The 13324-nt window shown below is 44.0% G+C and overlaps 1 protein-coding gene across 9 annotated transcripts in view; it reads left to right on the top strand.

The window, feature by feature from the left end:
• The window catches only part of LOC134338178 (ribosomal protein S6 kinase 2 alpha), a 255579-nt gene that overhangs the window by 218093 nt on the left and 24162 nt on the right, over positions 1–13324 (top strand). For all 9 annotated transcript variants that reach the window (XM_063033799.1, XM_063033798.1, XM_063033800.1 and 6 more), the window contains one exon: positions 1402–1532. In XM_063033799.1, coding sequence (XP_062889869.1) covers positions 1402–1532 — 131 coding nt within the window. The remainder of the gene's footprint in view (positions 1–1401; positions 1533–13324) is intronic.

Consider the following 13324-nt stretch of genomic DNA (forward strand, 5'->3'; position numbering starts at 1 on the left):
CCTCCCACTTTATGGTGCCAACATAACATACCCACAACGTTCAGCAGAACAACACAAGCAACATCTGCAACAAAACAAAACAAGTTTTCTGATGACACAACAATTGTAGGCCGCATCTCCGGTAATGATGAGTTTGAGTACAGAGAGGAGATTAAGAACCTGGTGGCATGGTGCAAAGACAATAACCTAGCCCTCAACGTCAGCAAGACGAAGGAATTGGTTGTTGACTCCAGAAGGAGTAGCGGACCGCACAACCCCATTTACATCGGTGGTGTGCAAGTGGAACAGGTCAAAAGCTTTAAGTTCCTTGGGATCAATATCACAAATGACCTGACTTGGTCCAACCAAACAGAGTCCACTGCCAAGAAGGCCCACCAGCGCCTTTACTTCCTGAGAAAACTAAAGAAATTTGGCCTGTCCCCTAAAACCCTGACTAATTTTTATAGATGCACCATAGAAAGCATTCTTCTAGGGTGCATCACAACCTGGTATGGAAGTTGTCCGGTTCAAGGCCAAAAGAAGCTGCAGAAGATCGTGAACACGGCGCAGCACATCACACAAACCAATCTTCCGTCAGTGGACTCACTTTACACCGCAGGCTGTTCGGAGCAGTGCTGCCAGGATAATCAGGGACACGACCCCCACCCAGCCAACACAGCTTTCGTCCCTCTTCCCTCCGGGAGAAGGCTCAGGAGCTTGAAGACTAGTACGGCCAGATTTGGGAACAGCTTCTTTCCAACTGCGATAAGACTGCTGAACAGATCCTGACCCAGATCTGGGCCATACCCTTCAAATATCTGGACCTGCCTCTCGGTGTTTTTGCACTATCTTACTTTCCATTTTTCTATTTTCTATTTATGATTTATAATTTAAATTTTTAATATTCACTAATTTTTACTATTTTTAATATTTAATATTTGTAATCCAGGGAGTGTGAAGCGCAGAATCAAATATCGCTGTGATTGTACATTCTATTACCTATTGTTTGGCAACAATAAAGTATAAAGTAATATAGTAAAGTAAAGTCAACAACAGCAAAACAAGCCCCTTCCCCCACCCTCCTACCACCCACCCATTCTTTTGATCGAGCATCTGATAGGCAAATGACATTGTAACCAAGAGTTCCTTGTTCTGTAAACCTAGAAAAGCTGCAGGGAAACCCAGTGTCATGATGTTAACTGCATATTTTGTGAAATTATCTCAAATTTACTGGAGTTATAGTTTAGCTTTCTCCTGATCATTATATTTCCCTGCTACTTCATTAGGAGGAATTGCATTGTAATTTTGACTAAAAAGAATGCAAAGCTTCGTGATCCATTTTAAATAAATATGCTTTTTTTCCCTACACAAGCAGCATCTATTCCTGTTCAGTCTCAATTCATTTTTTTTTCCGGATCCCAGATTCTCCTGGTGTACCTCCAAGTGCCAGTGCTCACAAATTATTCCGAGGCTTTAGTTTTGTGGCAACGGGAATGGAGGAGGAAGAAGTGAAGACTGAACATTCAAGTCTCGTCATTCACCCAGTTTTGCAGGTAACGTAATTATAAACCGCTTCATATGCTGTAGAGCAGGGGTTCCCAACCTGGGATCTGTGGACCTCTTGCTTAATGGTGTTGGTCCATGGCATAAACAAGATTGGGAACCCCTGCTGTTGAGTAGCCCTGTTTGGGAAAGTTTGGGAATCTTGGCCTTGTACTATTTAATCCTTACAGCAAAGCTGTTACTCTGATATAGAAAGAAACCAAAACTGAAAGGTTGGGACTTACTCCGTATCAAAACGTGATTTTTAACAAAAACAGGTTAACCTTTCAGGACAGACCCTTTATCAGAATGGTGAAAAATGAATTTGCTCCATTTCATTGCAGAAATGAAAATCGAGAAGTCTATTTATGTTGTTTGCTATTTGGGCCACTTCTGATAACAAGCAGAACAGAAGAGTGAGTTATTTAAAGTTGGGGATTTCCAGAAGGCTACAAGTTGCTCAGAGAGGAGATAAGGTGGCATTGGTCCATGTAGTAATGCAGGACACCATGGTCAGAAAGTGAATGAAAGTGGCGGTCCGGTTCAGGGTCGCTTTGTGGACGTTCGTGCATTCGTCTTCTCCAACCCAGAGTAGAGCACACTGTGAACGCTGAATCAGTACACTAGATTGGAAGAAGTGCAAGTGAATCACTGCTTCACCCAGAAAGACAGTTTGGGACCCTAAGAATTGAGAAGAATTGGTGTTGCTCTTCCTTGAATGTGGATTGGGCTTCATGGGAGCTGTGTAGGTCAGACTGTGTTGAGGTGACAGAAGCAAATTAAAGCGATGGGCTTGAAGTCCTGATTATGCCCTTTTCAGAGTAGTCCACCAATCTTAGTTTGATTTTCAAAATATAGATTGGTTAAGCAATTGCGGAGCACTCTTGTTTATTATGCAAATATGATGCTAAACTTATGATCCTTTGCCACTTTATTTGTTCTTCCCCTCGCGCTCTGGCCTCTGGTCTTTACATGTTACATTGCTCCAATGCATCTCCACGTTAGTTCCAGGTTTGCAACTTGCCATCTGAAGAGGCACATCCAGCCACAATGACCTTGAGCTAAATAATTTCAAAGGTTCGTTTTGTTATCGAAGTACTTGTGCAGACCGCAACTGAGATTTGTCTTCTCTGGATAGCCATAAAATTCAGAGAATTATAGAAGCAGTTGAAAGAAAGACATCAATTCCCACCCCCCGCACGAAAAGAAAAGGGAACAAAAACTCACAACCCCCCCAAGCCCTCCCTCGCACAAAAACTAAAAGATCACCCACATGGAGAAACAACAACAAGAACATCAAACCCCATACTCCCAGCTGGTCAATCAGCAACAAGGAAAAGTGGGCGAGAACGCGATAAAAACATAGAACCGAAAGAGGCCAATATGAACCACAGACCAATCCATAAAACTCAGAGTTTCAATAACACCTCCAAGAGAATCGGGGCCCAGCTGGCCCCTCCAAGGGCAGCTCACTCTTCTCCGCCTTTGCCTCAATGGTTCAATCCTCCTCGGCACTTTAATTGGCGATAAATTTAGCCGATTGTGGCCCCTCATCTCGTCTCTGAGCTCCTCCTCTCCTGGAGTTTTCTCGGGGACAGCAGTGTGAACTACAGACTGTAAGCCCAAGGCTCCAAACAGTTTCAAAAACAGAGTTAAGATGAAAAGAATGAACAAAAGACATAGAAAAGCTGCAGTGATTGACTATCTGCAAGATGTGGCCCATGGAATTGTGGTTTGTTGGTGCCATCTTGACCAGTGAATAATGTTCCTATTACTAGTTACATCCTCCTTTGCTTTTTAACCCAATAACCACATTTGTTTTTATCCATCATCCCATTTGTCATTTCACTCCTCATGTCTTCCATCCATCGTGGGCACTCATTTATTCTCCTCTCTATACATTGCTTTCACCTTGACACTTGTTTTTCTCTAATGTTTGGAAAGTTATTGTAATGAAATACTAATTTTCTCTCTGCACAGAAGCTTATCAGCTCAGTATTTCCAACATTTGCTCTTTTTAAAAAAAAAAAAATTTTGACTTGCAGAGTAAGGTTCAACAGTTTTGATTTTGAATTATTTTTTCCCAGAATTCCTTAGCAGTTTATAAAAATGCGGTATGGGATCACTGCGAGTTTTATTTAGTAACATCTGAGATAGTGGGTTGATCCTTGCCTCTGGTTTGTCAACCTGCACGCCGGAAATCCTGCAGGTGGTTTGGGTGCCTGTTGGCACGATGATATTACAGCTTGAGGTGTTGGAGTTCAGAGTTCAATCCCAGCATCCTCTAAAGAATTTGTACGTCCTCCCTGTGGAATGCATGGATTCTTCTGCATGCTCCGGTTTCCTCCCACAGTCCAAAGATGTACTGGTTAGTAGGTGAATTGGTCAGTGTAAGTTGTCCTGTGATTAAGCTGGGGTTAAGTCGGGGGTTGCTGATGGAACAGCTTGAGGGGTTGAAAGGCCCTATTTTGCGCTGTATCTCTAAATAAATATATTTTTTAAAAAATTGCTTTACCTACCTGGTGAAAAGCTTGCAAACTTGAGATTATACTGCTGTTTGGTGTTGACTGGGAGACAAATGTGTCACACCAGTGACTCTGTAAGCAATGAATCAAGTTGGTGAGTTGATCAACACTACAGGATGCACTGGAGTGACCAGATGGGAAAATAGAACTCACTGAAGCTGTAGAATTTCTGATCACTCCATGGTGCTCAAGTTTACTCCAATAAAATGACAAAGAGGAGGCTGTATGAGGACTGTGTAAGTAACGGAGTTTAGAGAAGATGATCGAGATTGAATGGGTTTGAGTTGATACGTGGGCTAGATCAGGGGTTCCCAGCCTGGGGTCCATACATAAAAAAGGATGGGAACCCCTGCACTGGAGTATTTTAAATATGATATTTATTTACATTGTGACAAAATAGCTACTGAGAATATATCAATTTTCCCAGAGAATGCTGGATTCTGATTGCAAATAATGACTTTGGGAAATAATTCACAAATTTAGAAAAATGTAATATTCTGTCACAGTGGGGGAGTGTCAATGGGAAATACTATCACTTGGAATTCTTAGTGTCAATGAACCATGGCATTTGGTATTGAGGGGAGGGATTCCCTTGGCATGGGTTTTTAAAAATATATATTTTTTTTAAGATATAGCATGGAATAAACTCTGCTGGTCCTTTTAAAAAAAAACACATAGAAAATAGGTGCAGAAGTAGGCCATTCGGCCCTTCGAGCCTGCACCACCATTCAGTACGATCATGGCTGATCATCCAACTCAGAACCCTGTACCAGCCTTCCCTCCATACCCCCTGATCCCTTTAGCCACAAGGGCCATATCTAACTCCCTCTTAAATATAGCCAGTGAACTGGCCTCAACTGTTTCCTGTGGCAGAGAATTCCACAGATTCACCACTCTCTGTGTGAAGAAGTTTTTCCTAATCTCAGTCCTAAAAGGCTTCCCCTTTATCCTCAAACTGTGACCCCTCGTTCTGGACTTCCCCAACATTGGGAACAATCTTCCTGCATCTAGCCTGTCCAATTCCTTTAGGATTTTATACGTTTCAATCAGATCCCCCCTCAGTCTTCTAAATTCCAATGAGTATAAGCCTAGTTCATCCAGTCTTTCATCATATGAAAGTCCTGCCATCCCAGGAATCAATCTGGTGAACCTTCTTTGTACTCCCTCTATGGCAAGGATGCCTTTCCTCAGATTAGGGGACCAAAACTGCACACAATACTCCAGGTGTGGTCTCACCAAGGCCTTGTACAACTGCAGTAGTACCTCCCTGCTCCTGTACTCGAATCCTCTTGCTATAAATGCCAGCATACCATTCGCCTTTTTCACCGCCTGCTGTACCTGCATGCCCACTTTCAATGACTGGTGTATAATGACACCCAGGTCTCGTTGCACCTCCCCTTTTCCTAATCGGCCACCATTCAGATAATAATCTGTTTTCCTGTTTTTGCCACCAAAGTGGATAACTTCACATTTATCCACATTAAATTGCATCTGCCATGAATTTGCCCACTCACCTAACCTATCCAAGTCACCCTGCATCCTCTTAGCATCCTCCTCACAGCTAACACTGCCGCCCAGCTTCGTGTCATCCGCAAACTTGGAGATGCTGCACTTAATTCCCTCATCCAAGTCATTAATATATATTGTAAACAACTGGGGTCCCAGCACTGAGCCTTGCAGTACCCCACTAGTCACTGCCTGCCATTCTGAAAAGGTCCCGTTTATTCTCACTCTTTGCTTCCTGTGTGCCAACCAATTCTCTATCCACATCAATACCTTACCCCCAATACCATGTGCTTTAAGTTTGCACACTAATCTCCTGTGTGGGACCTTGTCAAAAGCCTTTTGAAAATCCAAATATACCACATCCACTGGTTCTCCCCTATCCACTCTACTAGTTACATCCTCAAAAAAATTCTATGAGATTCGTCAGACATGATTTTCCTTTCACAAATCCATGCTGACTTTGTCCGATGATTTCACCGCTTTCCAAATGTGCTGTTATCACATCTTTGATAACTGACTCTAGCAGTTTCCCCACCACCGATGTTAGGCTAACCGGTCTATAATTCCCCGGTTTCTCTCTTCCTCCTTTTTTAAAAAGTGGGGTTACATTAGCCACCCTCCAATCTTCAGGAACTAGTCCAGAATCTAAAGAGTTTTGACAAATTATCACTAGTGCATCCACTATTTCTTGGTCTATTTCCTTAAGCACTCTGGGAAGCAGACCATCTGGCCCTGGGGATTTATCTGCTTTTAATCCCTTCAATTTACCTAACACCACTTCCCTACTAACATGTATTTCCCTCAGTTCCTCCATCTCACTGGACCCTCTGTCCCCTACTATTTCTGGAAGATTATTTATGTCCTCCTTAGTGAAGACAGAACCAAAGTAGTTATTCAATTGGACTGCCATGTCCTTGCTCCCCATAATCAATTCACCTGTTTCTGTCTGTAGGGGACCTACATTTGTCTTAACCAATCTTTTTCTTTTCACATATCTATAAAAGCTTTTACAGTCAGTTTTTATGTTCCCTGCCAGTTTTCTCTCATAGTCTTTTTTCCCCTTCCTAATTAAGCCCTTTGTCCTCCTCTGCTGAACTCTGAATTTCTCCCAGTCCTCAGGTGAGCCACTTTTTCTGGCTAATTTGTATGCTTCTTCTTTGGAATTGATACTATCCCTAATTTCCCTTGTCAGCCATGGGTGCACTACCTTCCTTGATTTATTCTTTTGCCAAACTGGGATGAACAATTGTTGTAGTTCATCCATGCGATCTTTAAATGCTTGCCATTGCATATCCACCGTCAACCCTTTAAGTGTCATTTGCCAGTCTATCTTAGCTAATTCACGTCTCATACCTTCAAAGTTACCCTTCTTTAAGTTCAGAACCTTTGTTTCTGAATTAACTATGTCACTCTCCATCTTAACGAAGAATTCCACCATATTATGGTCACTCTTACCCAAGGGGCCTCTCACGACAAGATTGCTAATTAACCCTTCCTCATTGCTCAATACCCAGTCTAGAATAGCCCGCTCTCTAGTTGGTTCCTCGACATGTTGGTTCAAAAAACCATCCCGCATACATTCCAAGAAATCCTCTTCCTCAGCACCCTTACCAATTTGGTTCACCCAATCTACATGTAGATTGAAGTCACCCATTATAACTGCTGTTCCTTTATTGCACACATTTCTAATTTCCTGTTTAATACCATCCCCAACCTCACTACTGCTGTTAGGTGGCCTGTACACAACTCCCACCAGCGTTTTCTGCCCCTTAGTGTTATGCAGCTCTACCCATATCGATTCCACATCTTCCCGGCTTATGTCCTTCCTTTCTATTGCGTTAATCTCCTCTCTAACCAGCAACGCCACCTCACCTCCTTTTCTTTCATGTCTGTCCCTCCTGAATATTGAATATCCCTGAATGTTGAGCTCCCATCCTTGGTCACCCTGGAGCCATGTCTCTGTGATCCCAACTATATCATATTCATTAATAACAATCTGCACTTTTAATTCATCCACCTTGTTACGAATGCTCCTTGCATTGACACACAAAGCCTTCAGGCGCGTTTTTACAACTCTCTTAGCCCTTATACAATTATGTTGAAAAGTGGCCCTTTTTGATGCTTGCCCTGGATTTGTTGGCCTGCCACTTTTAATTTTCACCTTACTACTTTTTGCTTCTACCCTCATTTTACACCCCTCTTTCTCTCTGCACTGGTTCCCATCCCCCTGTTGTGAACTAACCTCCTCTCGCCTAGCCTCTTTAATTTGATTCCCACTCCCCAACCATTCTAGTTTAAAGAGCCAGGTTGTCCGGTAATTCCCCCGATCTTAATCTGAGCCTGATCACAGGACAATTTACAATGACCAATTAACCTATCAAATGGTATGTTTTTGGACTGTGGGAGGAAACACACACAGTTACGGGGGTTGTGCTGTGAATATCAATAGATGCAATTTTTAAAGAAAAATAAACCAAAAGACAATTCTGGAGTTTAGTTACCCTTAAATTAACGCCAGTTTTGAAATTTTAAACTTGGAAACTTCTCTGTTGAAAAAATTCCAAGATTCACAATTGTTAATAATTATTAATGCTCAAGTTAAAGTGATTGGTGATGCTTGGCATTTTGTTAACGTTTACTTTTGTCAGAGTTTATTTAGTGTGATTTTTCCATATGGATTACTTAATGCACGTGCAGTGGATTCAGTATTCAGTATTCACATTGGGTCCAGTAAATTTTGGCCCAATTAAGCTGCTATCCCAATTAGCCAAAGTTTCATGGAAATAATTAAAAAGGTACCAAAAAAAGACAAACTACTATTGAGCATCAAATTGTGTATTAAATTAGAACACTACAAATACTACTACAATACTATAAAACTGTTTATTGGTTCCTAAAAGTTATCAATGAAGGAATTCATTCATCCAGTGTATGCTGCCATGTTCTTTTGATTGATTGTAAATGAACAAAATTAGCGCAGACACCTCGTGTAGATAATATACTGACTTCATACAGTGCTTTCAATCATGGCATCCTCCAAATCTTCACTTTCATTGTAACATTCAAGATGATTGTGAATGCCTTCAAGTCCTTTGTGGTTCCTAACTTGTTGAAGTAGTGAAATGGTTTCATTTTCACTCACGGCCATTCTCGGTATCTCCAAGCCTGAACGATTGAAGCTGCAGTGAGTGGAACAGTTCTGAGTTGTCTTGCTGCTTATTTCTTGCCAACTATCAGTGACAAAAATCACTGCTTTTTGAACACTAACACAATCAACTGATGCAATTTAAAAAAAACTAAGTTCCACATGGTGTCTAACAGCCATGCAAATGCATGTGACTGACGCTCATTTGAGAGTGTTTGGCAACAGTCTCCTGTCCCAATTCAGCAGCATAGTGTTCCAAATAAACGAAGGGAATCCTGGCTCTTATCTCGATTAGTTTTGTTCTTCGCAAGTTGTCCGGAATACGTGGCTGCCCTGATTAACTGAATACCTAGTTAATCAGGATCCACTGTATTGATCTGTCCACATCTCATCTTGAACTACCTAGGGTGCCGTATATCTTATTAGAAGGGAAGCTGTCTAGCTTTTGCTTAGGCAGACCATGAATTAAAGGTAAGTAGTGTGAGAGTGTTTTGAAAGAGTATCATTTGACGTTAATGCATTATTTATATTACATTAATTATCAGGTGCCAGCATTATCAGAGTATTGGTTTATGATGATTGGGCAAATGGTTGGCTTCTCTTGCTCCTGGTTCTGAAATGCACTACCTCTGTGAAACTGGAGCTGGCATTGATTCACCCTGGGGGACCTCTTCCCACTGTCTACATCTTTCAGATTTTCTGTGCCATTTTTAGAATCATCATGTCTGTATTCCCACGTATTACTGCCACTTGTTTATTGTAGTTGTGTTTTTTAAAAAAAAAAGGAACGAAGGCCTTTCCTATACCTAAGCAATTGATCTTGGCCAAGAAGTTATCATTTACAGAGTATATCTTGAACAAAATAACTTTGTATTTTGTGTAGCCTGCAGGCATGTTGTTTTGTCCTAGCTGACTATTCTACTGCTGGTGTTCAGGGCAGCAATGAAGGTCCTCCATCTCTGGTGGTGTTCAGGGCTTCCTTCAACGCGCCAGTAGTTTCCTCTCGGTTTTCACTGCTGTCAGCCGCACAGTTCCCAGGTGGAGACTCAGGAATATTGTTGCGCTCAGATGTAGAAGGATTCTTCATTGCTGTTTCTGTAAAAATTTTATTTGACCAATTAAGGTTGTTAGCCCTGAGCTGAACCTCTGAACATGGAGGACCGGTGGACTCTTAGTCTGGCCTGTTTGGCATCTGTGACCCTACCAAAAGCCAAAGCATAAAGCCCTGACTCCAGCCAACATAGCTCTCCGGCTCATTGAGGCATGCAAGCTTCCAAACCCTATGACAAGAAGATGGTCCTTGGCAAACCCAATGACGAGCGGCTGGTCCCCGGCAAACCCAACGACGAGGGACTGGTCCCTGGCAAACCCAACGACGAGCGGCTGGTCCCCGGCAAACCCAACGACGAGGGACTGGTCCCCGGCAAACCCAGCGACGGGGGGCTGGTCCCCGGCAAACCCAGCGACGGGGGGCTGGTCCCCGGCACACCCAGCGACGAGGGGCTGGTCCCCGGCAAACCCAGCGACGAGGGGCTGGTCCCCGGCAAACCCAGCGACGAGGGGCTGGTCCCCGGCAAACCCAGCGACGAGGGGCTGGTCCCCGGCAAACCCAGCGACGAGGGGCTGGTCCCCGGCAAACCCAGCGACGAGGGGCTGGTCCCCGGCAAACCCAGCGACGAGGGGCTGGTCCCCGGCAAACCCAGCGACGAGGGGCTGGTCCCCGGCAAACCCAGCGACGAGGGGCTGGTCCCCGGCAAACCCAGCGACGAGAGGCTGGTCGTCTTAGAGGATGTGATTTGTAGCCGCTGTTAAATTTGTTCCTAATGTGAACCTTTTCTCATTCCTGTGACTCTTCATTTAAGCTTCTCTTCTGACATGGCATCAGCAATCTTTTGAAATAGTCATGGAAAAGTTGCAGCACAGAAACAGGCCCTTCGGCCCATCTAGTCCATGCCAAACCATTTAAACTGCCTACTCCTATCGACCTGCACCCAGACCGTAGCCCTCCATACCTCACCCATCTACGTAGCTATCCAAACTTCGCGTAAGTGTTGAAATCAAGCTCGCATGCACTGGCAGCATTTTGTCAGCGTTTTTTAAATTTGGCAACATAACTCCTATAAAGTTCTTATTTGACTTAAACTTCCTGTTTATACTCTCCCCTTGGTTCTTTTCCATTTGGTTTCTGTGAATGTTGTTATTGGTCCTTCCTGGGTAGGGAAATGGGCTAAAAGCTGTTGGGTCTTTAGTTTCGAGAACAGTGTCTTCCTTGGGACTGTAGCTTATCATTTTTTAAATTCAGTGATACAGCGTGGAGTAGGCCTCTCTGGCCCTTTGAGTTATGTTGCCCCAGCAACCCCACATCCCTGTTTAACCCTAACCTAATCGCAGGACAATTTACAATGACTAATTAACAGACCCGCTATGTTTTCGGAGAAAACCCACGCATTCCACGGTGAGGACGTACGGAGACTCCTTCAGGATGGCACCAGAACTGATCGCTGACCTCCAGCACGTCCCGAGCTGTGATAGCATTGCGCCAACCACTACACTAACGTGGTCCCCAGTGGGATGTGCCCAGTGATGCAGGCCTTGTGCATGCTTGTGTGAATTACCTAGTTTATGATTAGCAAGCAGACAACCTATTTTACCACCAGGCTGTTCTGGCATTTTTAAGTATTAAATTCACTTTATTTATTTGGATAATTGGATAGGTATATGGACAGGAAAGGAATGGAGGGTTATGGGCTGAGTGCAGGTCAGTAGGACTAGGTGAGAGTAAGAGCTCGGCATGGACTAGAAGGGCCGAGCAACACACATCAAAGTTGCTGGTGAACGCAGCAGGCCAGGCAGCATCTATAGGAAGAGGTACAGTCGACGTTTCGGGCCGAGACTCTTCGTCAGGACTAACTGAAAGAAGAGCTAGTAAGAGATTTGAAAGTGGGAGGGGGAGGGGGAGATCCAAAATGATAGGAGAAGACAGGAGGGGGAGGGATGGAGCCAAGAGCTGGACAGGGGGTTGGCAAAAGGGGTATGAGAGGATCATGGGACAGGAGGCCTAGGGAGAAGGAAAGGGGGAGGGGGGGGAAAAAACCCAGAGGATGGGCAAGGGGTATAGTCAGGGACAGAGGGAGAAAAAGAGAGAGAGAAAGAATGTGTGTATAAAAATAAATAACGGATGGGGTACGAGGGGGAGGTGGGGCATTAGTGGAAGTGAGAGAAGTCAATGTTCATGCCATCAGGTTGGAGGCTACCCAGATGGAATATAACGTGTTGTTCCTCCAACCTGAGTGTGGCTTCATCTTTACAGTAGAGGAGGCCGTGGATGGACATATCAGAATGGGAATGGGATGTGGAATTAAAATGTGTGGCCACTGGGAGATCCTGCTTTCTCTGGTGGACAGAGCGTAGGTGTTCAGCAAAACGATCTCCCAGTCTGTGTCGGGTCTTGCCAATATATAGAAGGCCACATCGGGAGCACCGGAAGCAGTGTATCACCCCAGCTGGGGCCCTGAATGGTGGTAAGGGAGGAAGTGTAAGGGCATGTGTAGCACTTGTTCCGCTTACAAGGATAAGTGCCGGGAGTGTGTGTTGCTTGAATTTCCAGCATCTGCAGAATTCCTCATGTTTACTAGAAGGGCCGAGATGGCCTGTTTCCGTGCTGTAATTGTTATATGGTTATAATTGATCAGCAAAAGAATGCATTGTTACTGTATTCCTATTTAATCAAGTATTTCATTGTACTGATTATGCTACATTTCAATTTAAACATTCTTTAATTATCTACACATCCCTACTCGACTTCTGACAGTCAGCAAAGCAATTTAAAAAGGATTTAGTCTGACCTGCACTGGCTCTCAATTCCAATGCTGATTTACATTTGAGATTTCTATCCTGTGCAAGAAAATCACATCTAATCCTGATAATTCACCGCCCTCTGCAGCTGTCCCCACAACATTTTTCATGTCTTCTACCCATTTTCTATTATCTGTGCCTCAAGTACTGAAAACATCTCCTTTCACCCACAGATCTTTATGGTCTTTGGTTACACAGCTTTGAAAGTGTGAGAATTCCTTTGCTAAATTCTCCTAAGGATAGAGGGGTGGAGATGCCTCTCTACTGAAAGAGGTGTAAGGTGCTCCTTCTCTCCTCTAGCCTGCAGATCACCCTTGGGCATGGTGTAGCACCTGCTTAGCCCCCCCCCCCCCCGATTAGGGCCATGGGAGCTGGTGGTGGATGGTTCTGTGAGCCGCTGGTGGAAATCACAAGTCCTGGTTATGTGACCACTGACACCAGGCAGACAATTTCTGAAGAATATTGATGATGGCTGGGGTCACCCGTCTTGTAAAGACACTGCCCAGAAAAAGCAGTCATGGTCATGAACGGAAAATAATCTGCAGATGCTGGGATCAAAGCAACACTCACGACATACTAGAGGAATTCAGCAGGTCGGGCAGCATCCGTGGAAACGATGAGTCGACATTTCGGGCTGGAACCCTTTGTAAGGACTTCCTGACGAAGGGTTCCGGCCCAAAACGTCGACTCATCGTTTCCACGGATGCTGCCTGAACTGCTGAGTTCCTCCAGCGTGTTATGAATCATGGTCATGGGTAGACCATGTTTTACA

This window comes from Mobula hypostoma, chromosome 26 (genome assembly GCF_963921235.1).
Source record: "Mobula hypostoma chromosome 26, sMobHyp1.1, whole genome shotgun sequence".
NCBI lineage: Eukaryota > Metazoa > Chordata > Chondrichthyes > Myliobatiformes > Myliobatidae > Mobula > Mobula hypostoma.